Below are 27,648 nucleotides of genomic sequence, written 5' to 3' on the forward strand. Positions count from 1 at the left end.
GGCAGCATGACCAAAGCGGACCAGCGTATTGGGATTCTGGAGGATGTCTCTAAGGAAGCGGGCAGGACCCTCCTCACCTTGCAGAAGAATATGAAGGCAGTCCAACCAAAGAATGAAGACCTCGAGGCACGGTCCTGCCGCAATAATATCTGGGTGGTGGGAATATGTGAGTCGATCCCGCAAAAGAACATGGAGGTCTTCATGGAAAGCTTTATCGAGGAGGTCCTGACTGATCCGCCGCTCTCTGCAGTTTCTGGTCAGTTTCTGGTTAAGCGTGCGCAGCGGGTGTCTCCGGTGGTACCAAAGCCGGGGCAAAAGCCCCCGCCCGGTGATTGCCCGCCTTCTGACCTATCGTGATAGGGATAACATTCTTCAGAAGGCCTGTGTGCTGGGAGAGCTACATTACCAGGGGTCTAGTATCTCCTTTTATCCGTATTCAACCCTTGCAGTCCATAAGGTTTGAATATTGTTTGCAGCCATGAAGCGCCAAATTCGTGATCGAGGCCTCCAATACGCAATGCTGTACACGTCCAGGCTGCGTGCGATTTACGCCGAAAAGACTAACTTCTTCGTGGACCCAGTGGCAGCGTCTCAATTTTTGGACTTGTTACCTAAGCAATGGTACTGTTGGGATGCAGGTTGAGCTCAGATTCTTTGTTTTTCAGTTGGGCCAGCGTACAGAACAGTCTTCCTGGCTATTGATGGCAAGCTGGGGTGGATTCTATACAAGAGCTTTGTTCCTAGGGTGGGGGTCTTAATGGGCATAAGCGTGTAACGATTCGGTCCAGTTTGAATTATAGTTGTGTTAATCTGGGCACAGCCTCCTCTCCAGCGGGTGGGGTATTGGACGGTTCACTTGGCGGCTCTAGGTGGTTACCCACTTTGAATGGTTGGGGTTCTTAATCTCGGGATGGAGAGATTTCATTGCCTCGTTGGAGTGGGCGGTGGGGGCGTGTGAGGGGGAGGCAGGTTCTTGCCGGTGGGAGGCAGGCTGGGATAACTGGGGTCTTGCGGCTGGTTGGGGGTTAGCAGTGGGAGAGAGAGGGTGGGTGGTTGTTCGTTTTGATTGTCTTCACTTTAAAATGGTTCACATCGATATACGATACGAGATGAGTGTGCAGTCTGGCTTGCATTCCGTAATGGGTCTGGGGGTGACATGCGCATTGTGAGTGAATGATGGCTAAGTCGCAAGAGATGTAGCAATGTACTCTCAGCTGGAACATGCACGGGTTGAATAATCATGCAAAAATGTGCAAGCGTTTGTCTTATGGGGAGCAGCACAGTGCCAGGATTCTATTCCTCCAAGAAACGCACCTGATGGGATGGATGAATGAAGTGTTTGCTAAATCCTGGGTTGACGCTCGGTTTTATACCTTCTATTCCTCATACTCCCGTTGCGTCCCAGGTCCCTGGGGTTTAAGTTATTACACTTTGAGTGGGATCCCGAGGGGAGATATGTGATTGTGTTGGGGACTTTGGCTGTATGGCCCGAATACCCACGGGTTCTATGACTCCCTTTGGTCAAAGTGCCTAGCGTATTCTAATGCTCCAGGTCATACTTGCAGGGGATTTTATTGCCTTGCTTCATGACGAAAAGGCTAGGTCTACACCCGGGCTAAAGCCGTTGTCCATGGTGGCGAGAGCAATACTGGGCAGGCGCAGGCGGCAAGATTTTGGTCTAATGGACCTATGGAGAACGTTACATCCCAAGGACAGAGTTTGCCTTCTACTCCTCTATACATGATATGCAATCCTGAATACACTACATATTGGAGGGGAAGCCTCTTGTCCATAACACAAGGAGCTGCACGATACTCCCTAGGCCAAACACGTAATGAGGCAGTGAGGAGCTCATGTTCCAATGAGCCGTAACGTAAATGGAACGCGTAAAGGCCTTGAGTAAGGCTTTAACGCCATCCATTCACTTCACACCACGGCTCATTTTCAATCATTTGTATTTTATGCCTGCTTTATGCAAAAAGCATAAAGCTTGCAGACCCAATAGGGATCCATTGTACACGCAGTCTGCCATGCTTGCATGGCAGGCAGCATGTACAGTTACAATTAAACCCTGCCCGATATTTTCATATGTCGGCCAGTGTTTAATTGTGTAATTGTGAACACTTCTTACCATCCGTGCATGGTAACAGTATTCACAATAGAAATGAAACCCTGACAGCCTTGTGAGCATATTGGGCAGGGTTTCATTGTGATTGTGAGCGCCGCCTGCCATGCGAGCATGCCAAGCAGCGCTCACAATTAAAAGCAAATGATGGCTGGCATGTAAGCCCTGCACTATTGCACTACTGTCATGCAAATGACAAGAATTTGGCGGCAGGGAGCCGCCTGCATGTATGTCGACACGTCAAGGCTCCCTGCCGCCAAAATACTAATTTTGAGAAAATGACCTCCTGTGTGTTTAGTGTCCTGTTGTTGACTTCCTGCCTGTTTTGTCTGCGTCTTGTTTCTTGGATCGGATTTCTGGACACTGAGGCTGTTATAAGAGGGGTTCTGTATGTCAGTATATCTAGTAGGAATTTTGTGGGAGGGATGAGCTAATGAACTCAAATTAAAGGTACCCTCAACAAGAAATTGCATACAGTGCGAGGGATCAACAAATGCTTCCATAAGCTTTACTTGATGGGATATTCTTTTCCTCTTCCCACCCTGATAAATTTGCTTTTGTCTGTAACTGTTCTATTTGAAAATCATAAATAAAACTATACAAAAAAGAAAATTAAAGTGCTCCTCTAAGTCTCGAACCAAGGTCTGTGCTCAATAAGAGCCCTGAGCACAATAAAATCAAAATATTGGGCCTCATTACAAGTCTGGCGGTAACCCTGCCGGTGCTAACAGCGGGTTGCCGCCAGACTTGCAATATTTACCGGCACCTGACTTCCAGGTAACACCGGGGTATTACGACCCCGGCATTCCAAGAAGTCAGGTGCCAGTAAATGTAAATCCCCATTCCCATTTCAGTCTGATAGGACTCAATGGGAATGGGGACCACGGAAGCACCAGCACCGTTAATGACGGTGCTGGTGCTTCCGTGAAACTCTGCGGGCCGGTGCGGGGACGGCACCCACCCGCAAAGTCATAGTGTGCCGGTCCGGTAACAACAGTGCCGGTAGGCTTACAAGCACCGTTGTTACCGGACCAACACACTCAGAATGAGGCCCATCACTTCAATATCATCCCCCTCATTCACTTTTTCCCCCAAATTAACTTCAAGATATTCTCTCTACCACTCCAATTGTTGAAATATAAAACAATTCTACATTTGCTTTTTAGAGTAACAATCCATCATTATATTACAGAGTCTCAATTATTGTGTTGTTTAAACATAGACAGGCCTTTTCTTCTGTTTTTTATTCCATGTGCCAGTAACCTCATAGGTTTACAGCAAGTTATACCGCACACATGTATACATTCTCAATGTATTTCAGGGTTCCAGCCCCTAAGGGGGAGGTTTTAACATTTTCTGCTGCCTGTTTGCAACATCTAACTATAGGTCATCCTTTGAAGTTACTTTGATAGACCTAAAATGTGGGCCACCAACATTGCCATTCCTCTTTTTTTAAATATGCAGGGGCGATCACAGGCTCAGATATCTGACCAAGTAGTATAGTTGAGTTAATTTTCAAATTTGATGAGATATTCCGTTTTAAACTAAACTCATAATTCATAGCAGTCACTTTCCTAAGGTCTGGCAAAAGTTATTTTGCTGCATTTATCTTTAAAGTTATGTGTTCAAATCCAGGAAGTTTATCGATAAACACCATATCAAGGTACCACTCAATCTGCAGTCCATATATCACTTGATCTGCAGAGTAGGATTTATAGTTACAAAACACATAGCCTGATGTTGTAATATATTCATTTCTAAGTCCACCTGGTTGATGTTCTTGCCTATAGACGTAACTGTTCTTTGGAGACTGATAAATGATTGATCTTAGATGACCCGGTCATCAGCATATCAGAAACACTGAAGACAGGTGGGTCCTAGTTTCGGTGCGGGAGTTCTAGTTTATGTTAGCACCTGAAAAACATCTGCAACTTACAAAATGAATAACAGTGGCCAAAGTATACAGCCCTGCATAAGTCCCCTGATAGTAGCAATGTATTTTGTTTCTTCACTATTTGTACTAAAAACATGTCCACTGGAATCACTTAAAAATATGTCATTTCCCTATAGCTTTTAATGTTAATCCAACCCCTGTATAGTAACAACTGTGCTAAAATGAGGTGTGCTTGCCCCCCAGCTCTTTTATCTATTTGTTATTGCTATATTGCAGAAGGGTTTGTCACTTAAGGAAAATATCTCAAAACTGGATGGCGTTAACTGTGGGAAGCTCCAGAACTCTCAAAGGTTTATTGCTATTGTAGAATAAATGTTATGATATTTGTCAAGCAAAACGGTTGACCATCCACATGTACAAGACGAAATGTATGTCTATTCACTCTCGTAAATTACTTAGGTTTGACCTATTCCTACAGGCCATTAAAATGTAAGGGGTTAGCTTTTTTTCGACTACCTAGAGGTATGCTTGAGGTTTTAAGGTTTAAGGGTACCTACACTCTGTTTTGGATGAGAGCAATTAAAGCTGTGGCTAAAAAAAGCATTGCTTGGAACACATTTGGATTAATCCATCTACAACAAGTGAGGAAACCATAACAATCGTCAAGTCCAATTTCAAAGGTTGGTTTCTAGCTGTTAGAACGCTAGAGACCATCGCTATGCTAGATAATAGCAAAGTAACCAAAAATGATCTGATTTTAAAATACTTAACTGGCTTTGAAAGTAATCTTAACGAAGTTAAGCCATTTTATATTAAAATCTGTTTCACGGATTACGCATTTCTACTCTTCCCAGAGCACCTTTTATCTCCCGGTGGAAATGTGGCAAGATTACTTTGTCTCTCCTGTTTGAAAGCACAGGAGGATGTTAGTCACTTCCTCTCATTTCTTTTACATACCCAATCCTGAGCATGTCTTGGTTGCTTCTGATCTTTAGATCTCCATGAGCGGGACTACTTAAGGCTACTATAACTGTCTTTAGGTTAACCAATCAGAGAAATGCCATATGTCCTATAGGCTACTATAACTGTCTTTAGGTTAACCAATCAGAGAAATGCCATATGTCCTATAGGCTACTATAACTGTCTTTAGGTTAACCAATCAGAGAAATGCCATATGTCCTATGACTAGTTTTGTAATAAGTGCATGACTGATACAGTTTAAATATGCTTCTGCAATCAAGTGGGAAATGATCTGCTCAAACCTTATTGGATTTCGTTTGACATTCTGACCTGCGACCCTGAGAATACATACAATTTAGAAAGTTTAATCGGCCTGCAATGGAATAGCGTTTTGGATTACTATCCCATATGATTCACATTGAATTAGATTATGGATGTTTTTTGTTTCTGTTTTTTTAATGTGATGAGAACGTATTTTTCATCAAGTTGTATTTTGTGATATGTACTTCTTTTTATGAAGTTTCATGATAATTTGGCCTGAAATATATATTTCTCGACTTGACCATTCAGCATACAGAGTAGTCCACAAAAAGGCAAGGCATGAAGGGGCTGTTTCTTGATCCTAATAGTATCAGGGACAGTGAAAGCCAGGACCAAGATATTTGTGGAGATGGAAAGGCATGATCCCAACAGGTCATGGCTCCTACAATAGCACATTTGCAAAGATTTTTTTGGTGGAGGGCAGGAGCGCAATTAACCTATAATTATAAGGGTAAAATCCCAAAAAGTTCTTTGTAAATGGGGATTAAAGTGCTGGTTTGCCAAGATTGAAATGAGGAGACATATACTTTTTCAGGGTTTCTGCTTGATTATGCGCCCCACATTGGGAATGTCAGCCAAAGTACATGAAGGTTTCACATTTTTCAAATCAGTGGTATCAGAAGTGTTCACTTCAATCAGCTCTGAACAAGCACATGAGCTTTTCTAGGTGTTCTTCATGTCAGGAAACCTCTATAATCCAGCAGTTTGAAGCTGAAGGGGGTGCACCACCTCAACACATGACAACCAATCTGAATTAAACAGTCACAGACTTGCCGACAACACACTGTCACGCAAATGAAGCATGGCTTGTTGAAATTTAAGGGGACATAAATGGGATCAAACTGTAGACACTAACAACCAAGAAGAATCAGGCAGCTCCTGACCCATTGAAAGAGTCACAGCCCACTGACCAAAACAGATGAAACACTGCACCAGCGCTGCTTTTTGAGATTTAAAGGGCTTGTAGGCAGGCTCAAGGTAGAGGCAGTAGCTGGCCTACAGGTGGAGGGATGCGGCACAAAGGCCATCAGGCAGCCCCACTGTCACAGAATAAGTCACACCTCTTCAATACATAGCCTACAAAACAAAAAATAAAAAAAGCCAGGCCAATTATCTATCTATATATGCTAGGCCAATCTACGCATGTCTTCAGCAGGGGTGCATGCTCTTCACAATGGTACTGACGTCTGTAATTGAAAACCTTTACACAGGGAGAAGGTAACCAAAGGGACAATTGGTATCTTCTAACACACCCACCAAATGTCACCTCCCCAGCAGATGAACAAGTTACTTACCCTATGTAACGTTCTTTCGACTGGATGTTCCACCAACATATTCCTCATCTTTAGATATCTTCCTTCTGGCGTTAGCTGCTTTGGAAAAACAATGCCGGCAGAGGGCGCTGTGCATCGTCGATGCGGTCAACTCAATATCCTTCGATGGCCTCCGTCTTGAGGTCGACGTCATCATGGGTATACATGTTGTATCGTGCTTGGTGTGAATGCAGGTGCTTGGTAATGCATGAGAGAATGTTGGTGTGCCTGAAATAATGTTTAGCTGTGAGTGTAGGAATGCCTGTAGTGAAGGTATGTCAGTTGGAGAGCCCCAGCCTGGGTGATGGGACCCAGTGGTTCATACTTGTCATCTTAATGGATTATAGCCTGACTGGAATAAAGCTAACTTGTGGAACCTGACAGAGGTGTCCAAGTAACTTACTTTTCTACACTGGGGATGAGTCGGTCTTTCATCAAGTATAGAAAAAGAACCTGCGTTGCAAAAGAGTCAAGATAATGGTGACAAGTCTGCTGCGGGGGGTGCAGAGAAGGAGAGGACATAAGACATTTTAGCACAAGATTCAAATCCCAAACTGGAACCTGAAATGGTGTAGGAGGGAAAACATTTGTGAACCTCTTTAGAAATTGTATAATCAGTGGCATTTTGAAATCTGAAACTTCTTCCGACGTGCGCTTAAAGATCAAAATAGTCGCTAAGTGTCATTTGATGGTTCCAATATGGAGCCAAGGATTTGCCAGATGTAATATGAAGGACAACACCATTGGTGTATCGCACTGAAAAGGGTCCACATTCTTTTCCCTGCACCAGATGCAGAATTTGTTCCAACAGCAGCGGTACAAGGATTTTGTTGCTGGCCGTCTGGCTGAAAGCAAAATCTCCATTACGTCATCCGGGAGGTCCCAATCCTTATATCTCAACCTCTCAGAAACCATGCATGAAGGTTGAATGTCTTGACCTCTGGATGGAGAACCTAACCATCGTCTCGCGAGAGAAGGTCCTCTCTTTGTGGAAGACACATTGGAGGGCAGATGGTCATGTCCAGAAAGTCTGGGTAGCAGGTCCTCCTGGCCCAATCCGGAGCAATTAAAATCATGGATTTCCTGAACTTTCTCAACCTCCTTATCACATGAGAAATGACGGCGACTGGAGGAAATGCATACAGGAGTGGAAACTCTCAGTCCAATACGAACTCATCTCCTTGAGCTCCTTTTGGGGGAAATTCCCTGGAGCAGAACAGTTTGTGCTTACGGTTGACACTGGTCACGAACAGATCCACTTGAGGGGTTCCCCAAAGGATGAAGATCTCTTGAAGGACTTCCTGAGATAGCTCCACTCGTGGGAGACTGTGCTCTGCCTGCTCAGAGCGTCCACCACTGTGTTCTCTCCGGCTAGGTGAAACGCTGATAGGGTGATTCCTTCTTGTATTGCCCAGAACCAGAGCTGCATTGCCTCTCTGCAGAGTGGTAGTGAACCCTCCTGTTGAGGTAGCACATGGTCACTGTGTTGTCTGTCATTATCAGGATAATCTTTCCACGTACAGAGGGCAGAAAGGCCATCAGAACAAGTCTGATTACCCTAAGCTCTAAAAGACTGGTGTGTAGTTTGTACTTGATGGCGACCAACGACAGCTGATTGTCAGATAGCTGGCATGGGCTCCCACCCCATGAGTGTGGTGTGCGTAATTACTGTTATCTCCTTCCATGTCTGCCAAAAAAGTTCCCCCCTCAGAATATTGTTCTCACATGCCCACCACAGGAGATCATGTGCAACCCTGTTCGGAACCTGAAGAAGGTCTGACATCTTGCCCGAGAATTGAAACCACTGTGTCCTGCGAGCCCATCAAAGGGATCTCATTCTCAGACGAGCCTCTGGTACCACAGAAATGCAGGATGCCATGAGGCCGACGAACCTCAAAAGGTGAAAGGCTGGAAGATGCTGGGCACTCTGGAATTTGGTGACCGTCTGCAGAATGTACTGAGCCCTCATCTTGGGTGGCAAGGCTTTTTCCAAGGATGCATCCAGGACTGCTCCGATGAACTGGAGCCTTTGAGATGGTATCCTGTGGGACATCTTATAATTGAGGGAGAAGCCCAGTCTATGGAGAGAGTGATAGGTTATGCTGAGATGTTCCAGGGCCTGTTCATGAGAACAAGTCCTGACCAGCCAATCAACCAGGTAGGTATAGACGTGAATCCCCCTTTCCTGAGACTCGCTGCCACCACCGCAAACAACTTGGTTAAAACCCTCGGGGTGAAGGTCTGCCCGAATGGCAGAACTCGGACCTGATAATGAGAACGCGCTAACGGCGAACCGCAGGTACTTTCTGTGCTTGTGATGGATAGGCACATGAAAGTAAGCATCCTGAAGGTCCAATGACACCATCCAATCCAGCAGCTGGAGACCTGAAGGATCTGAGAGAGGGTGACCACCTTGAACTTGTCCTCCCTGAGGAACTTGTTCAAGCATCTCAAGTCCAAGACAGGCCTAAATCCTCTGTCCTTCTTGGGGATTAGGAAATAGGGAGAGTACCAAGCTTTGTTCCTCACAGTCACATGTACTGGTTCTATAGCAACTTTCTCTAGCAGGCTTGAAATTTCCTGCAAAAGGAACCGATTCAGAACTTTGAACAAGTGGCTCCCCGGTGGATGGTCCCGAGGCCTTCTTAAAAGGGGGAGGCAGTAACCCTGGGCTACTGTTTCCAACACCCACGCATCTGAAGTAATGCCCGCCATGCTTGCAGATGCTGCGAAAGTCTGCCTCCCACAAGGTCTCATGTTAAGGCCTCATAGAGGTTTTGGGGTTGCTGAAGCAGAGGCTGAGGGTAATGTAGCCGTTGCTTGGGCGACTTGGTACCTCTTTCCTGTCCACCACAAGGGCATTTGCTTTGGCCCCTTTGACTGGCCAGCCCTCTCGCTCTGCCAAAAGTGGAGAACTAATGAAAGGACCTACCCCTCAAAGCTTTCCACTGGGGTGCAACTGGCTATCTGATAGTGGCACCAAGTGATATGGCTGCCGCCTTCAACGTCTGCAGCTTCTCCAGTCTCTCGTCAGCCTTGTTGCCAAACAGCTGAGTGCCGTCAAAGGGCATGTTGAGCAGTCTGGACTACACGTCCAGTGCAAATCCAGACTTCCTCAACCATGCAAACCTGCGTATCACTGTGCTCGCTGCCATGGCTCTGCTGATGCTGTCTGCAGAGTCCAAACCTGACTAGAGAGACTCACACATCACTTCCTTTCCATCTCTCACGATGTTCAGGAAGCCGCCTCTCTCTTCCCCTTCGGGAATGTGTTCAGCCGCCATGGAGATGCAGTCCCACAAGGTGAAAGAGAACTTTGCTAGTGCGCAAGTGACATTGGCTGATTTTAGCACCATGCTTCTGGCAGAAAACACCTTTTCGCCATTGCGTTGGAACGCTTATCGTCCCTATCTGGCGGTATGGCACGGTATGTTGCTTGCTTGGACGTGGAAATAGCTGCTTCAACTACTAGGCTTTCCGGTGTCAGATGTCTAGATAAGTAGTCTGGATTAATACTTGAGGGCCTGTATTTATTTTATTGAGGTTCTTGTTATGATATGATATGATAGTTTATTTATATAGCGCCTATGCACAATGTGTTTCAAAGTGATGTTGCGCTTGTTGACTGCCGGACTTGTATCTCCCAATTTGCTTTAACCCTCTTTTGTAGGGCAATGTGAAAGGGTAACACAGGGTTCTTCTGAGGTTCCTTATCCAGAATATCTTTAATGTTGTCGTGTTCAAATGGAAGTGGGTGCCTGCCCCATCCCAAGAATTTAATCACCCTAGACATCAACTGTCTATAAGAAGCATCTGCATGCTCTGCCGGGTCTGGCTTAACACATTCTGGCTCTAGCGATGTATCTCTGCCACTTGCTGACTGTACATTTTCGTTTCATTCTGGATTCCTCTGAAATGAGGGCCCCAGGAACATTAGGTGTTTCAAACTCTAATCCAAAGGGAGGAATATCCTGGTCGGATGGCTCATGTTCTTCATATATGGAGGACAATGACTAAGAAATCCTTCCTAAAGGTCTTCTTTCCTTCGATGGAACTGAAGGTTTCGACACTAACAGCATCGAAGACTTCAATGCTTTTGGCATTACAGGCTCCAACGCTATCAGTGTCGAATTGGGAGTCCTCGAAGTATTCGACCCCTGACTCGATGGAGTCTTCGACCGACGAGGGCTACTCCTGTCATCGAGTCGAGACCACAACGGTTCTCGAGGGGACATTGGCTTGTCTCTCAGGCTCGACGGCACGCAGGATTTGGCCTTAGCCTTCTCCTTGCAGTCTTTTGACTGCAAAACAGGATCATGACCCTTTGTCTTCTCTTTTGAAAGGTTCAGGCCGCCTTCTCGAAGATTTAGAGCATTTTCTGCCGACTTACTTGGGCAGGTTATTTTCTTTTCTGGCCAGAGATCCGAGGATGACCTATGGCACCTTTTCTTCATCTTTCTTGATGAAGATGAGGAGTGGTGTGAAACGCTCCTGGAACAAGATCCTTTTTTGGATCTCTTCCCCCGTGGAGATTCACCTTGCACCTTGCAACTATTCCGACGAGTGCCTTTTCGACATGTGTTGTCGTCGAGGGGGATTTTGTAAGGTCCTACACACTGCTAACTTCCCCTTATGCTCCTTCAATGCCTTACTTGTCATGGACTTGCAACACCCACAGTCCCCCATCGTGTGCTCGACACCAAGGTGGGTTCAATGAAGCCGATGGCGAGGCAATTTTCTCAATGTCGCAGTTTCTGAGGAAATCAAAAGCGGGCCGTAATCTTCAAAGCATTAGCTATCGCAGAAAAACTGAACTGAAGCTAACGGACGCTGTGCGTGTTATTTATACCCGTAATAACGTCGACCTCGAGACAGAGGCCCTCAAGGGATATCGAGTCAAACGCATCGACGCACAGCGCCCCCTCTGCTAAAAAAAAACTATTCGGAAGCAGCTAACGCTGGAAGGAAGTTATCAAAAGATGACAAATACGTGGGAGGACACAATCCATTTGAATGCAGTTTTTAGTGCACATCCAACTTTGGCTAAACATTACACTCCATGGGGAGATGCATGACAACTGATATTTATTCTAAAGCATGTGATTCACTGACACTGGGGGCCACTGACAAAGTCTCCTCTCTGGTTCTGTGGACTTCTAGTGGAGTGGCCAAAGGTGCAGGGCAGCTCTCTAATTGAGTGGTTGACTCGCCGTGGGAAGAGGTACACTGAGAGCCCCTGGTTACCTCCACTAAGTCCATGTAGCTTCATAGGGGCAGATTATGTCACTTGAAAACCCTGAGAATAAGAGGTAATAAGAAAGCAAGTCACTAATAGTGATTCTGCTCCTTTAAGAATTCTAAACTTGAATGCAATGCAACGCCGGTGGCAAACGATATTGCTCCATTAAGCAATCTGAACTTAGGGCATTATAAACGCAGGTCATGGACACTACATAGAGACTAACTGTTCCACCCTGTGGCTCATGTAGCCTTCCACAGTTCCAACAAAATACTGCTCCACATCTGCTGCGGACCGCAGGGAGAAGTAGACACACTGTGCAAATTGCTTACAGCTGTGGCTGCCTAAGATACCACCAGCTGCTCTCGCTCCGCGAACAGACACTGAGAACATGGGGAATAAAAAGACATTGCATCCAAGCTATTCACCAAACGCCTCTGTCAAAAATACTGCAATAGCTGCCCCGCAACCCCAGGTAACCCATAACAGAGTAAAATACAAAATGGCAGACCAACAATTTGAAGGATTGGTTCAACCCACCAGACCCTCAATGAGTCCTGATGTGTTAATAAGACAGTCCAATCAGCTCACACAAGTGCAAATCCCATAGGAGCCAGCTTGGGGGAGGAGAAACCAAAGTATATAAGTTCACGCTCTCAGTCACACTATGTGGGTGTTTGGAGAAGGAGCAGTTGGAAGAAGTTTGGAGACAGTTGGTGGATGGATGTTCTATGGTAAGGAGAATCGTGAAGAGAACAAACGTGGAGAGGAAAATGAGTCTCGAGAGGAGAGGGAGCTTGGAGAAAGAGGGTTTGAGGCAAGAGGGGGTGAAGGAGGGATTGCGAAAAGGACAAGCTGTTTGCAATCAGCAGGAGGGAGTTGAGACAACAGTAAGAGGTGGTTTAAACATCAGGATGAGGCATTTCAAAAGAGGAGGAGGTAGTGGAGAACAGGAAGAAGTGGGAGAAAACTTTAGATGGAGGTGTTTGAGACAAGATGAGGTGGCTGGGACCAGACCAGTGGTTGAGACATCAGGAGAAAATGGTTGAGAATATGTGGAGGTGGTGAGACATCAGGAGGAGGAGGTTGAGAAGAGTAGGAGCAAGTGAACAAACAGGAAGTGTGGAGGCATCCTCAGGAGGAGGTTGAGTCTTCAGGGGAGTTGTGTGAAAATCACGAAGATATACTTGAATCGCCAGAGGAGGTAATTGATGGAGTAGGAAGAAGCTGGGAGGCAGCAGCTAGGAGGAGAAAGTCGGACTGAGGTAAGTTCGAGAGGGCCCATTTTGCCCAAGGAAAGGAGTAGGGGAAAAACCTCAATCTGAAAGGGTCGGCCCTAGGCAGGTGGTGGGAAGAGCACGTGGCGCAACACCACTGAAGAGGGTCAGGGCAAGCAGAGAAGTAGCCCAATGGGCAAAAGAGACAGGTCAGGACCCCGCAAGTGGAAGGTGGCACTACCCAAGGAGAGCCCATTGCGACCACACTCCTTAGCGTCATCATTTCCTGACTACAATTCTCTCCCTGAAACCCTAAACTGCGGTGCAGACCTCAGCCCAGAAATGAATCCTGAAACACAGAGTAGGGAAGCGACCCTCAGACAGAGGGAGAGAAAGTGAGAGCAAAAAATAGCTATGACCAAGACCCTCTTTGTGAGAGCAAGACTTAGAAAGAGAGACAGGGTTCACAAACCCTTCAAAACCCCATAACCCAGAAAGAGCAAAGAAGGGTTTGGGAACCCCCGTAAACTTGCAACTCAGTAGCAATAATTTGAAAAGGGCATGAACAGGCCCAGTCTGCCAAGACAGTTCAAGTACGGGCTGAGGTGACTGCGAGACTGAAGCCCATTATCTGATCTATCGCAAGACAGGGTACTGTCTAGAATCCAGAGAATTCTTCTTAAACCGTTTAAGTGGACCATAGATATTGTTTCTACTCCTGGCCAACCTATGTATACAGTCATATTCGTCTCAATACGAATGCATGTAAAAGACTACTTGTTGTTTTTGATTCCCATCACTTTGTGACAATTCATACAAATGATTATGATCATTTGCCCCCCTGCCTAAAAGTGCAGGGCGCCATGGGCACTGCTGCATTCCAAAATAGGCCTTGGTGGTGCAGAGGTGCACCAGGAACAGTACACATCTTTGGGGAAGGGGCACTGCTCTGGGTTCTGCCCTGACACATAAAATGCAATATGAACCACAGCCCGGAACAAAAACAATATGTTAATATGCAAGCGACACACATGTTGACAAAGATATATATACCACTTTTTTTGTCCCCCTTACAAATCTTAATGGAGTGTAGCCTCATCTTATTCTATGAATATATCTCTGCAAAGCCGGTCCAATAATTGGTTATATAAATAAAAAAATTGAGTAGTGCATATACAAACTGGACGTGAACGTTTATCGTGAACAAACAGGTGGTCATTTTGATCCCTGCAAGTGTTGTCTCCCCTAGTAAATCACGATCTGTGCAATGCTCATGAGTCTGTCACATGGAGCAGGGGAGCCAAACCTTGAACCCGCTACTGTCACCCCCATCTGCTGTTTTGACAGAAGGGCATTGCACCCCTTCAGCCCATATTGAATTTTCATGTGGGATTCGACACTGTCGATCACCCCTTACTTCTCAATACTCTTTTCTCCCTTGGATTCAAAGGTTCTGTCCTTAACTGGCTCTCCTCTTACCTCTCCCACCGTTCTTTCACCGTTTCTTGGGGCGGACAAACCTCTACAACTTTCATTCTCGATAACGGCGTTCCCCAAGGCTCTGTTGTTGGACCCTTCTTATTCTCTCTTTACACTTCACTCCTTGCCCCTATCATCTCCTCCTTCGGGATTTCTCATCATTTCTACGCTGATGACACCCAGCTGTTCCTCTCCTTTTCTTCCTTCACCTCTGACCTACATCTCAATCTCTCTTCCTGTTTTACTGCCATTAAAAACTGGATGTCATCTCACTACCTCTCTCTTAACACTGATAAGACTGAAGTTTTGTTCTTTCCTTCTAACACACTTCCTCTTCCATCTCCCACTCCTTCTATTCAATTTCCCCCTTCTAATCTTCGTATTTCCAACCATGCTCGTAATCTTGGCATTTACTTGGACTCTTCCCTCTCCTTTACTCATCATATCTCCCTCACCTCTCGGGCATGTCGCTACCATCTCTTTAACATCCGTAAAATCCGTCCTTCTCTCACCTTTCATGCTACTAAACTTTTAATTTCCTCCCTCATTTTTTCTCGCCTTTTCTATTGTTCTTCACTCTTCTTAGGTCTCCCTGCTTCCCATCTTACCCCCCTCAAATCCTTTTACCACTCCGCCATCCACACCCTCTGTCTTCTCTCCCCTCGTGACTCCATTTCCAACTCCCCTTCTCACTTAGGATGGCTTCCTTTCCACTCCCAACTTAAATGTCACTTCCTTTGTCTTGTCTTTAAATCTCTTCACGGCCTTGCTCCTCCTTACCTCTCCTCTCTTCTCTCATTCTAAACCCCCTCTCACTCTCTTCATTCCGCTGATCTCTTCTTACTCTCGGTCCCCCAAACCACTTGTGCCTCCTCTCGTTTCTGCTCTTTTCAGCTCCTTGCCCCCTTACACTGGAACTCCCTACCTTTTTCTATCCGCTCCTCCCTCAGCTATTGCTCCTTCCCCTCCCCATTGAAATCATTATTTCTTCATTCCCCTCCCTGACATCTTTCTCCATCTCACCCTTCTCTCCCTCCCTCTAGTACCCTTCTAATTGGTCTCTTTATCTTTCCCCTTCTCTTTTAAATTCTCCTTCCTCCTACTATTCACTTTACTCACTACTCTCTCTCCCTCTTCCCTCCTTCCCCTCTTCCTCTCCTTTCCCCTTTGCTTATGTAAATTGTTCTGCATGCCGATTTTCTGGTTTGATTCATGTTTACTGTTATTGCTTCTACTATTCCATGTTTAATGTGTTCTTGTTGTTAACTGTAAAGCGCCTTGGATTAAGGCGCTATATAAAACAATAAATACAAATACAAAATACAAATAGGTAATCATGTAAATGCTGTCTGCCATGTACAGACATGGCAGGCACATTGACGATTCGTTTTGTGGAGAAGTACAATTTTAACACAAACATCTGGTTCCCCCAGATATCTGGGTAATATTTACACAGAGTGACAAAAATAATTATTTTTGACAGAGAAGACTGCTTTGTGGGTCTACATGTAACACGTCCTCTCAATGCAACATGCAGGCAAAACGAAAATGAACTCCACTTAATGTACACTTACTATCTGGACTACACATATACCTTTTAAGGGGTGCACAAGTATATGAGGTCTGCATCAATATTGTACTAAATTATCTCTCTCTCTCCCTTTCTGTCCTTCTCTCTCTCCCTCTGACTGATTCTTGAGTAGGAGGTGGACGTGTGAAAATAGAGAGCGTGAAGTTGGATTTTAAAGAAAAAGCACAAGCAAAGATTGGGTCACTTGACAATGCCCACCATACACCTGGGGGGGGAAATATTAAGGTAAGATTTTCCCTCTGGATTAAAGTATGATTTGGAATATTATATAATCTCCATCTCTCTCCCTTCCCTTATCTCCCGTTTCCTTAATGTGACATCTGTTGCTCTGTTAACCATCGACATATCTACGCAGATCTTCTTCAAGAGGAGCAACCATGGTTGAAATGTTCCAGCATGTGGGGGCGGACAAACAGGGCAAGATGTACGTACGTTTTGACAATTGTATGGGGGCTGTATTTTTTTAGACAAAACAAAGGGGGTTCTGGGAGTCCCTCTACCAACACAAACACGGCCCAATGACCTGTTCTTGGGTGCATGGCGCCCGGTAAGTCTCAACCAAGTCTTCAGCTCACTGTCCCTTTCATAGAGGAGAAATATCCCTGCATACCAGTCTTGGTCCTGCCCAAGGGCAATCCAGCACCGAAATGCTAGGCAATTCTCCTGTGAGCAAGGGTACCAACAGCAACCCAGACACGTGTTTCGGCCTAGTTGGGCCTCATCAGTGAGGTGGAGCTGTACCTCTCTAAGAACAGTGAGCAAGGGGTCCACGTCTGGATTCCCCAGGTAACTTAGTGTGTAACCCAAAGTTACTTAACATGCAAAACGAAGGGGGTTCCGGGTGTCCCTCTACCAGCACAAACACGGCCCATTGATCTGTTCTTGGGTATATGGCCCCTGGGAGAGTCTCAACCAAGTCTTTAGCTCACTGTCCCTTTTGCAGAGGAGAAATATCCCTGCATATCAGTCTTTATCCTGCCCAAGGGCAGTCCAGCACCGAAATGCTAGGCAATTCTCCTCTGAACAAGAGTACAAACAGCAACCCCAGACACATGTTTCGGCCTAGTCAGGCCTCATCAGTGAGGAGGAGCTGTGCCTATCTAAGAACAGTGAGGAAAGGGTACGTCTGGATTCCCCCGGTAACTTAGGGTGAAACCCAAAGTTACTTAATATGCAAATCAAAGGGGGTCTGAGAGTCCCTCTATCAGCACAAACACAGCCCATTGACCTGTTCTTGGGTGGATGGCCCCCAGGAGAGTCTCAACCAAGTCTTTAGCTCACTGTCCCTTTCGCAGAGGATAAATATCCCTGCATATCAGTCTTTGTCCTGCCCAAGGGCAGTCCAGCACCAAAATACTAGGCAGTTCTCCTCTGAACAAGAGTACCAACAGCAACCCCAGGCACGTGTGTCGGCCTAGTCTGGCCTCATCAGTGAGGTGGAGCTGTGCCTCTCTAAAAACAGTGAGCAAGTGGTCCACGTTTGGATTCCCCTGGTGCAGAGTGAAACCCAAAGTTACTTAATATGCAAATCAAAGGGGTTCTGAGAGTCCCTCTATTGGCACAAACACAGCCCATTGACCTGTTCTTGCGTGGATGGCCCCCAGCAGAGTCTCAACCAAGTCTTTAGCTCACTGTCCATTTCACAGAGGAGAAATATCACTGCATATCAGTCTTTGTCCTGCCAAAGGGCAGTCCAGCAGCAATATTCTAGGCAATTCTCCTCTGAACAAGAGTACCAACAGCAACCCCAGGCACGTGTGTCGGCTTAGTCTGGCCTCATAAGTGAGGTGGAGCTGTGCCTCTCCAAGAACAGTGAGCAAGGGATCCACATCTGGATTCCCCTGGTAACTTGGAGTGCCTTGAAACACTTGCCTTGTGTATAGGCGCTTTACAAATAAACATTACCATACCAAACCCAAAGTTACTTAATATGCAAAACAAAGGGGGTTCTGGTAGTCCCTCTACTGGCACAAACACGGGCCATTGACCTGTTCTTGGGTGGATGGCCCCGGGAGAGTCTCAACCAAGTCTTTAGCTCACTGTCCCTTCCACAGAGGATAAATATGCATGCATATCAGTCTTTCTCCTGCCCAAGGGCAGTCCAGCACCAAAATGCTAGGCAATTCTCCTCTGAACAAGAGTACCAACAGCAACCCCAGACACGCGTTTCGGCCTTGTCGGGCCTCATCAGTGAGGTGGAGATGTGCCTCTCTAACAGCATTGAGCAAGGGGCCCAAATCTGGATTCCCCTGGTAACTTAGCGTGAAACCCAAAGTTACGTAATATGCAAATCAAAGGGGGTTGTGGGAGTCCCTCTACCAGCACGAACAAGGCCCATTGACCTGCTCTTAGGTGGGTGGCCCCAGGAGAGTCTCAACCAAGTCTTTTGCTCACTGTCCCTTTCCAGAGAAGAAATATCCCTGCATATCAGTCTTTGTCCTGCGCAAGGGCAGTCCAGCACAGAAAAGCTAGGCAATTCTCCTCTGAACAAGAGTACCAACAGCAACCCCAGACACGTGTTTCCGCCTAGTCGGGCCTCATCAGTGAGGTGGAGCGGTGCCTCTTTAAGAACAGTGCGCAAGGGGTCCACCTCTGTATTCCCCTGGTAACGTAGGGTGGAACCCAAAGTTACTTAATATGGAAAACAAGGGGGGTTCTGGGAGTCTTACTCTAAGTTATCAGGGTAATCCAGATGTGGAACCCTTGCTCACTGTTCTTAGAAGGCACAGGTCCACCTCACTGATAAGGCCCGACTAGGCTGAAACACATGCCTGACGTTGCTGTTGGTACTCTTTTTCAGAGGAGAATTGCCTAGCATTTCGGTGCTGGACTGCCCTTGGGCAGGGCAAAGACTGATATGCAGGGATATTTCTCCTCTGTGAAAGGGACAGTGAGCTAAAGACTTGGTTGAGACTCTCCTAGGGGCCATCCACCCAAGAACAAGTCAATGGGCCGTGTTTGTGCTGATAGAGGGACTCCCAGATCCCCCCTTGTTTTGCATATTAAGTAACTTTGGGCCTTACCCTAAGATACCAGCTCCACCTCACTGATGAGGCCAGACTAGACCAAAATATGTGTCTGGCGTTGCTGTTGGTACTCATGTTCAGAGTAGAATTGCCTAACAATGAGCCGAATACGACCGGCCCGTTGTTAGCTCCATGGTCCCCTCGCGGGACCCGTTCTGGATGCCTGGTAAAACCAGACGTCCACATCGGGTCCCGCAAGGGAACCTCGTAAAGTTGCGGAATGGGTTTAACGGCGCCGCCACCATTAGCGGAACCCGTTAACCCATTCCGCAATTGTTGTAATGAGGCCCCAGGACCCTGGATCCCCGCTCAGTATGCACACCTCCCCAGAGACTGATGATTCTGACCTTTGGCTGTCCTGCTGATCACCCATCCATCCCTCATGGGGCTGCACCCACTGGCCAGGTTAATGTCACACTCTTCTCTGGTTGCATTATGCTGAGTGGGGGCTTGATTGCTCAAAAGTGTTGTTAATGAGAAGTCTGGCCCTCATGTTCTGATCACTTTAGGCATAAAGATTAAATAGAACTGGCACCCTCCTTCTTCCCTTCCCTTATTTTATTTATTTTATTTATTTATTTGTAACGCGCCGAAGCTCGCAAGCATCAGGGCGCGACAAGGACACAAGGACGAAGAAGAACGGGACAACACATAGAGAGCATAGAGAGGGAGGAAGCAGAACGATGGCAACTAGAAGCGGTGTGGAGGTTGTCTAATTATATGAAGAGAAAGGTCTTCAATTGTTTCCTAAAGCGTTGGAGGTTGTTTTCCAATCTGAGGCTGCAAGGCAGTTTGTTCCAGTGGAAAGTCGCCAGGTTCGGAAAAGCTCGGCCGAGACCAGTGGCTTTACCTGGAGGGCTGGGATTGATCAATCCTTGTTTTGCAGATCTCAAGCTACGGCTCGGCTCATACCAGCTGAATTTATTCTTAAGGTATGCAGGTGCCGTGCCATATAGGCATCGGTGGGTTAGGATCAGTGATTTAAACTTGATCCGTTCCTTTACAGCCAACCAATGAAGATCTTTTCTGTCCTTGGTGATGTGTTCACGTTTGGATTTATTAGTGATGGACCTAACAGCATTATTCTGGATAATCTGACATTGTTTCAGGCAGTTGTTGCTGGCGCCGAGCATTAACGCGTTCCCATAATCTAAGCGGGATAGTATGGTGGCTCTCCCTATCGTGGTGCTGTTCTTGGTATTAAGAAAAGGTCTTATCTGACATAGAAGCCTTTGGTAGTATTGACAGTTTCGCTTTAAATAAGCGGTTTGGGCTTCTGCACCTAAGGAGGATTGTAAGTAAATACCTAGTGTTTTAACCTTATTAGATACCTTAATGGTAGAATCTTTTATGGTGAATGTGGAGTAATCCGAACCAAGATTGTTTAAGGCTTTAGAATTTAGAATTACATTATGTTGCCAACTTAACTTCTCGGTGTTGGTTCCTGCAGCAGTACCCCGACAGTGATATATGGTGTCATCAATGTGATCACCCTAACTGTAGAGTTCTAGACAATTGAAAGGGCAAAATTCTAGAGTTGCATACCAGTAATGTGGCACTGCAACTCTACATCTCTAACACTGTACTGCTAGGGTCCTATATCATGGACAGTGTTCTTCTGGGGCAGGTGCTCACTGCTAGGGTCCAATAGCATTGCTTGGAGGGAGCTCACACTTCTTCAGAATGCTGACAATACTACAACTCTAAGACGTAAACAAGGCAATGCTGTACATCTATGGCACTCAGAGAACACTGCTGGATACATCTCAATGAGCTGTGGTCCTGTAACCCTGTCAATCATGCCTATAGCAATGACATGCACTGTGGGAAGATGAGCCCGCAGCTAGTCTTACAGCACTGAAATGGGACTACGAAAACAATGCAGGAATATGGCTATGTTGAATTCAAGCAGCATTGGCAGCTGTCTTCTGGAGGTAGCTCACACTGCTGTAGTCCTGTAGCCTGATAGTTCAATTGTAGAGGAAACAACGCTACCAGGGTACTGACAGGGCACCGCTGGATGAAGAATACACTGCCGTAGCCTTACAGCAGTAACAAGGCACTGCTCGTTGAAGACCAAATTACTGGGACCCGCCCTCCATAGAGCACTGACAAAGTTCTTCTGGAGAAGGAACACAGTGCAGGAGTATTATAGCAATGACAGGCACTCCTGGAAGAGTTTCACACTAATGGAGCACAAGAGACCTGCCAGGGGACTGCTGGAGGAAGGGCACAATATTGTGGTTCTGTGGCCATGTCAGAGCACTGCTGCAGGAGGCTGCAGAGTCCTACATCATCTACAGGGCACTGCAGAGGCCCTATAACACTGGCTGAACATTGTTGTAGGGTGATCACATTTCTGGGGACCTTTTACCCAGCATGTATTCATTTAGGACTGCTGACATTTCTGGAGTCCTAAAGCATTGACAGTGTACATCCTGCTGAAGCGCACATGACTAGGGTCCTTTGGCACTGCTGATGGACACTGACAGACCTTGAGACCAAGAGAACTGGCAGGCACAGCTTAGGTTCTAAAGCACTGTCAGTGTACTGTAAGAATGCCACATTACTACAGCCCTATAGCACTGATAATATAGCACTGACATAGTTCTGTCTGTGTCTTTTAAATCTGACAGTGTACTTCTGAAGGCAGCTTAAACTGCTGGTATTCTGTAAGCCTGACACGGTATTGCTGGTATCCTGTTGGTCTGACAGGGCACTGCCGTAGGAAGCTCACACTTGTGTAGTTCACAGCACTAACTAAGCACTGCTGTGCAATGCTATCGCTGCTGTACAGTTGTATTTCTGAATACAATTTGTAGGTGTATTTGTAAGGGAGATGTATATGACATCTTACAGTAACTCTTCAGGAAGAATAAAAATCTACTATCAAACTACTATCAAACTACGCTTTCTTTGTAATTTTATCTATGTCATGTAATGCAATGTAAAGTGATCTTGTATAACACACCTACCATTGTGGTGTTTTTGCACAAGGCTCTGCAAGAAAAAAGGGGGTGGGTTGTTTGTTAGTGCGATTGAGGTGAGTCAGATGTGAATCCTGAGGTGTGGACATGTGCAGAGCAAAATTACCTAAGTCCTAGGTGTGGCGGTATGATTCTCAGAGATTTGTAGTGGTGAGATTTGGAGGAGGTGGTGGTTGTGCTGATGTGTGTGTGTGTATGTGTGTAAGTCAGTACTGTGAGAAGAATAAGTTACTTACCCGTGGTAACGTTCCAAGTCTGCTTGCAGCTTGCTTCGGAAACTTTTTTCATAGAGTTAAGCATTCTGTGGTGTGGAGTCATGGCCCTTGACTGCCTCCGTACTGTCCTCGGTTGTGACGTTTATGCTGGTATATGAAGCACGCAGTGACCGTTACTTCAGTTCTAATGTTGTCCCCTTATTCTGTGTGCCTTGCCATGGATGGAGACGTACTTGACGTTGCGAGAAACGAAGATGTAAAACATGGAAGTTCTTTGCAAGCAAGAGGGGAAGAATGGGAGAGTGATGAGGAATACATGGGAGGAACATCCAGTTGAAAGAACGTTACGACGGGTAAGTAACTTATTCTTCTAACGGATTGTGTCCTCCCATGTATTCCTCATCTTTGATACACTCCCATAGCAGTGTGTCTTTGTTATGGTGAAAAGCTTTGCCAAATTTGGCCTCCTCTCCTGATGTAGAAACTCGACAGTATAATTTTCTGAAAGTATGAAGGGACAACCAAGGTGCCGCTTGCAGATGTCCGGCACGGGCACCCCTCTTTCCAGAGCCGAAGAAGCCACCACTCCTCTAGTGGAATACGCCCTCATGCCTTCAGGTGAGTATTTTCCTGCTAGTGAGTAGCATTCAGTAATGCACATAACTATCCATCGGGAAATGGTTTGCTTTGTTACTGCCAAACCTAATCTCTGTCCTGCATAACCTACAAAGAGTTGGTCATCCTGACGAACATTAGCTGTTCGTGAAATGTAGTAACTTAACACCCTTCTAGGGTCTAGCCTATGAAGCTCTCTTCTTCCTTTGAAGGATGAGGCAGTGGGTAAATTGTTGGTAAATAATTTGTTGTGTTAGATGAAATTCCGACACCACTTTCAAAAGAAAGTCTTACTTACCTGTAACTGTATTTCTCCAGCATTGGTATCTTTCATAGATTCATATGCTTCAATATTCCTCGTCGTCAGACTGGGAATCCTCGGTGATAAAAATTAATTATTAAAATGTTTCAATATAGATCCCTTCTCCCCTAGAGAATGCATGGAGATACTCCATTGTGGCTTATGAGCCACTCCATTGTGTAGTCCCTCCACCTCACTTTGGTCCTTTATGGTCCCAACCTATGAGGTAGCAGGGCTTAAGCTCCTGCCCAGGCAGCCATCTTCAAATTTTGAACCGTAGGAACTACAGTATGATGGGTACTGAGCATAGGAGCAGCATCTCAGGGGAGGCGGGTGGGTGCATGTGAATCTATGAAAGATACCAATGCTGGAGAAATACAGTTACAAGTAAGTAACTAAGACTTCTCCAGCATTGGATCTTTCATAGATAGGCTGGTCCTACCTTATGCAAAGAGGTGGCGGAGTACTGCCTGTCCAACTGCAGATTCTTTGTTGGCATCTTCTGCTAGGCAGTAGTGCATAGCGAATGTGTGCAGAGTGCTCCAGGTAGCGGCTCTGCAGATGTACTTCAAGGGAACCCCTGCGTGAAACACTACTGATGCCACTCTTCCTTTGGTGGAGATGTGCTGAAGGTGGTTTGGAGAGGGGGTCGCCCTTCAATTGATGACAATGGGTAATGCATAATGAAACCCATCTTGCCAGACTTTGTTCGGAGATATGTTGTCCTTTCGTGCGGCCCGCGAAGGCAATGAACAGTCTGTTAGATAAGCAGAACTCCTTAGTTCTCTGCAAGTAGAATTCCAAAACCCTAGACACATCTAGGGAATGTAAAGACCTTTCCACCTCTGAGGTATGGTTCCGGAAGAAAGATGGTAGAACAATGCGCTCTGTGAGTGTCATTTCTGATAAGACCTTGGGCAGAAATTTTGGGTGTGTCCTCAAAATGCTGCAGTCTTGCTGAAACAAAGTAAAAGGAGGTTCTGAAGCAAGGCTTGTAATTCACTGATCCTCCTGGCCGAAGTCATGACTATCAGGAAAGCCGTTTTCCAAGATAAGAATTTTATTTCACATCTGTGAATGGGTTTGAAATGGGGTTCGATGAGAGCCGTTAGCACAGTATTCAGGCTCCAGGAAGGAACTGATGTGGACGTAGGAGGATATGTACACATCAACCCTTTCAGGAAGATCTTGATGGCCGGAAGAGAGAGTAATGACTGCACTTCTGGAGTCGTCGTGTATGCTGATATGGCCGACAGGTGAACCTTGATGGAGGATAGGGACAGACCTGCCTTAGCCAAATGTAATAAGTAAGGTAGTATCTGTTCTACCGAAGCTGTAAGTGGGTTAATCGTCAATGTTTCACACCACTTAGAAAAGTGGGTCCATTTCCACACTCAGGTGATCCTTGTTAAGGGGGCTCTAGAGGCCCTGATTATGTCCTAGCAGTCTGCCGGAAGGTTGAAGTTCATGAGTTTGCGCTGCTCAGGAACTAGGCTTTGAGGGAGAGGCTCGCTGGATTGTGGTGGAGGACTTTGTGGTTCTGCTGAGTCAAGAGGTATTGATGAGCCTGGAGGCGAATTGGAGGCCACCAGGATAGATATTGCAGAGTCGGGTACCAGATCTGTTGCGCCCAGTCCGGCGCTATTAGGATCATGGAGCAATCGTGTTCCTTCATTCTGCACAGAACTATGGCTATGAGTGGAATGGGGGAAAGGCATAAAGGAACTTCCCTGTCCAGTCCACCGAGAATGCATCTCCTGCTGATTGATGTTCCAGGTACCTTGAGGCAAATGCTTGACATTTCCTGTTGATCCTGGTGGCAAAAAGGTCAATCTGTGGCTAGCCCCATGCAGAGAAAATCTGTTGAACTTCCTTTTCGTCTAGCTCCCATTCGTGTGATGATGCGTACTCCCTGCTCAGTTTGTCCGCTAAGATATTGTCCACTCCCGGAAGATGTTCCGCCCTGATCTGGACTTTGTGGTGCAAGGCCCATGCCCATAGGCGTTGAGATTCCTGAGATAAGATCTCTGACTTCATGCCTCCTTGCTTGTTTGTGTAGTGCATGGAGGTTATATTGTCTGTCTGGATGGTTAAGACTTGACCCGCCACTACTGGAAGGAAAGCTTTTAGAGCCCATTGTATCGCCCTGAGCTATAGGATAATTGATGTGGAGCTGTGATTCTTGGTCTGACCAAGCCCCTTTTGTCTGAAGGCCCGCTAAGGGTGTCCCCATCCCGAAAGGGACACGTCTGTCCCAAAGAGAAGAGTGGATGTCGGTGCCTGGAATGGCATCCCTTGGAGCAGGTTCCCTGGAGTGTTCCACCATCGAAGTGCCTTGTGCACTGCCGTCGGGAACTGGGCCAAATTCTCCCATGAACCCTAGGCTTGTTTCCATTGATGGTCCAGGGCGTCCTGCATTGGTCGCATGCAAGGTCTGCAGTTTGGTATGAGAAATATACATGAGGACATCATGCCCAGGAGGGATTTGAAAGAGCGTACCATGGTCATCTCTTTTTCTAGGAACAATGTTGTCGAGCGAAGGATGGCTGTTACTCTGTCCGCTGATGGTCTTACCCTGGGAATGGTGTTGTCGAACTCGGCTCCCAGAAAAAGAACCCTCTTGCTGGGTACTGGGCAGGATTTTATGTTGTTTATCGAAAAACCTAAGCCTTTTAGGAGTTTTATCGTTTTCGACACTGCCAATTGAGCTTGACTGAGGGAGCTTGCCCTTTTCAACCAGTCGTCCAAATATGGAAAAGCCTTTGTTCCCAACCCTCTGAGGTTCGCTGCTACGGGTGCCAGACACTTGGTGAATACCCTTGGTGCTGATTTTAGCCCGAACTGGAGTACCCGGAATTGGAAATGTAGGTCTCCTATAGCGAACCTGAGGAACTGTCTGTGGGCAGGATGAATTGGAATGTGGAAGTATGCGTCTTCTAAGTCCAGAGTGGCTAGCAAGTAGTTTCTGTTCAGCCACGGTAAGACTCCTTGCAGGGATATCATTTTGAATTTGATGCGTTTGATGTATTTGTTGAGTGCCCTTAGGTCCAATATGGGCCTCCATTGACCGTTTTTCCTTTTGATTAGAAAGAAGCGGGAGTAGAAACCTTTTCCTTTCTGGAAATATGGAACTGGCTCTATAGCTGCTTTGTGCAGTAACTTTTGAACTTCTGCCATGACGTTCTGCAGCATGTGAACTTTGCGACGGGTGGGGGCAAGGGATGGAGGATGGTCTAGAAATTCTATGGTGTGTCCCCTGCGAACCACTTGTAATACCCACTTGTCCGATGTTATCGAATTCCAGCATTGAAAAAAGTGGCTTACCCTTCCCTCCACAGGTGTTTGGCATAGAGGGGGAAGAATCAAATGGTCAGTTCTGTTTGTTCTGGGTGTTTCCTTGGGAAGAGCCGCGCCTTCCTCTCTGGGAATACCTCTTTGTTGCCTTGGAATGTGTTACCTTGTGACCTTTGACCATAGGAGGAATGTGTATATCCTCTGTCTTTTGACGCTGCACCTTATATTTATCCTTAAAGGAACTGATGGCTCGAGCTGTATCTGTGTCCGTTTTAATTCCTTTAAGGTGGTCATCTATCTTTTTTCCAAATAAGTCTTGCCCATCGAAGGGCATGTCCAAAATTTGTGCCTGCACCTCAGGCCTGAAATTCGTGGCCTTCATCCATGCCTCTCTCCTTAACACTGTGCCGTGGGCCATTTGTCTGAAACCTGATTCAGACACATCGACAGCCGCATTGATCATGTGATCTTTAGTGGCTTCTCCGTCCGCAATGATGGACCTAGCTTCCTCCTGTAAATCTGCTGGTAGATGTTTGGTCAGCTTGAACATGCAAAGCCAAAGCTCGCGGTCAAACCTGGCTGTAATGGCTAATGCGCTGCCCGCTCTGATAGTGAGAGATGCTCTGGAAGACACCTTTCTACCCATGGCTTCCAGCTTACGACCTTCCTTGTCTGGCGGTGCTGACAGTGGTGATGATGGGTTGGCTAATTTCTTTCTAGCCGCTGCTGTGATGACTGAGTTTGGCTTCCGGCGCTGAGTCAGGTGCCTTGTACTTCTTTTCAGGTCTTGAAACTAAAGCAGGTGTGGATAAGGGTGTGGCCAGTATCTTCGACCCAGACTCCCATATGGTGTTGAGAAGAGGAAAGGTGGTAACCGTTTTTCTGCGTTTGTCCCTGTGCTCATAGAGCACCGACTACTTTTCTTCCGAAAAAAACTTGTATTTTGAACAAGTCCGCAGCTTTACCAATTATAATATGAAAAGATACCAAATCGTCTGGAGGTGATGCATCACCTGGTGAGTCCTTCGTCCTGGGTTTCTCAACAATATAATCATCCCATTCACTGGGAGC

The 27,648-nt window shown here is 46.3% G+C and overlaps 1 protein-coding gene across 18 annotated transcripts in view; it reads left to right on the forward strand.

The window, feature by feature from the left end:
- MAP2 (microtubule associated protein 2) overlaps window positions 1–27,648 on the forward strand; it is a 680,541-nt gene that overhangs the window by 561,738 nt on the left and 91,155 nt on the right. For all 18 annotated transcript variants that reach the window (XM_069615866.1, XM_069615867.1, XM_069615868.1 and 15 more), the window contains one exon: window positions 16,252–16,364. In XM_069615866.1, the coding sequence (XP_069471967.1) occupies window positions 16,252–16,364 (113 nt within the window). The remainder of the gene's footprint in view (window positions 1–16,251; window positions 16,365–27,648) is intronic.

Source organism: Ambystoma mexicanum, chromosome 9 (genome assembly GCF_040938575.1).
Source record: "Ambystoma mexicanum isolate Mex_15411 chromosome 9, UKY_AmexF1_1, whole genome shotgun sequence".
NCBI lineage: Eukaryota > Metazoa > Chordata > Amphibia > Caudata > Ambystomatidae > Ambystoma > Ambystoma mexicanum.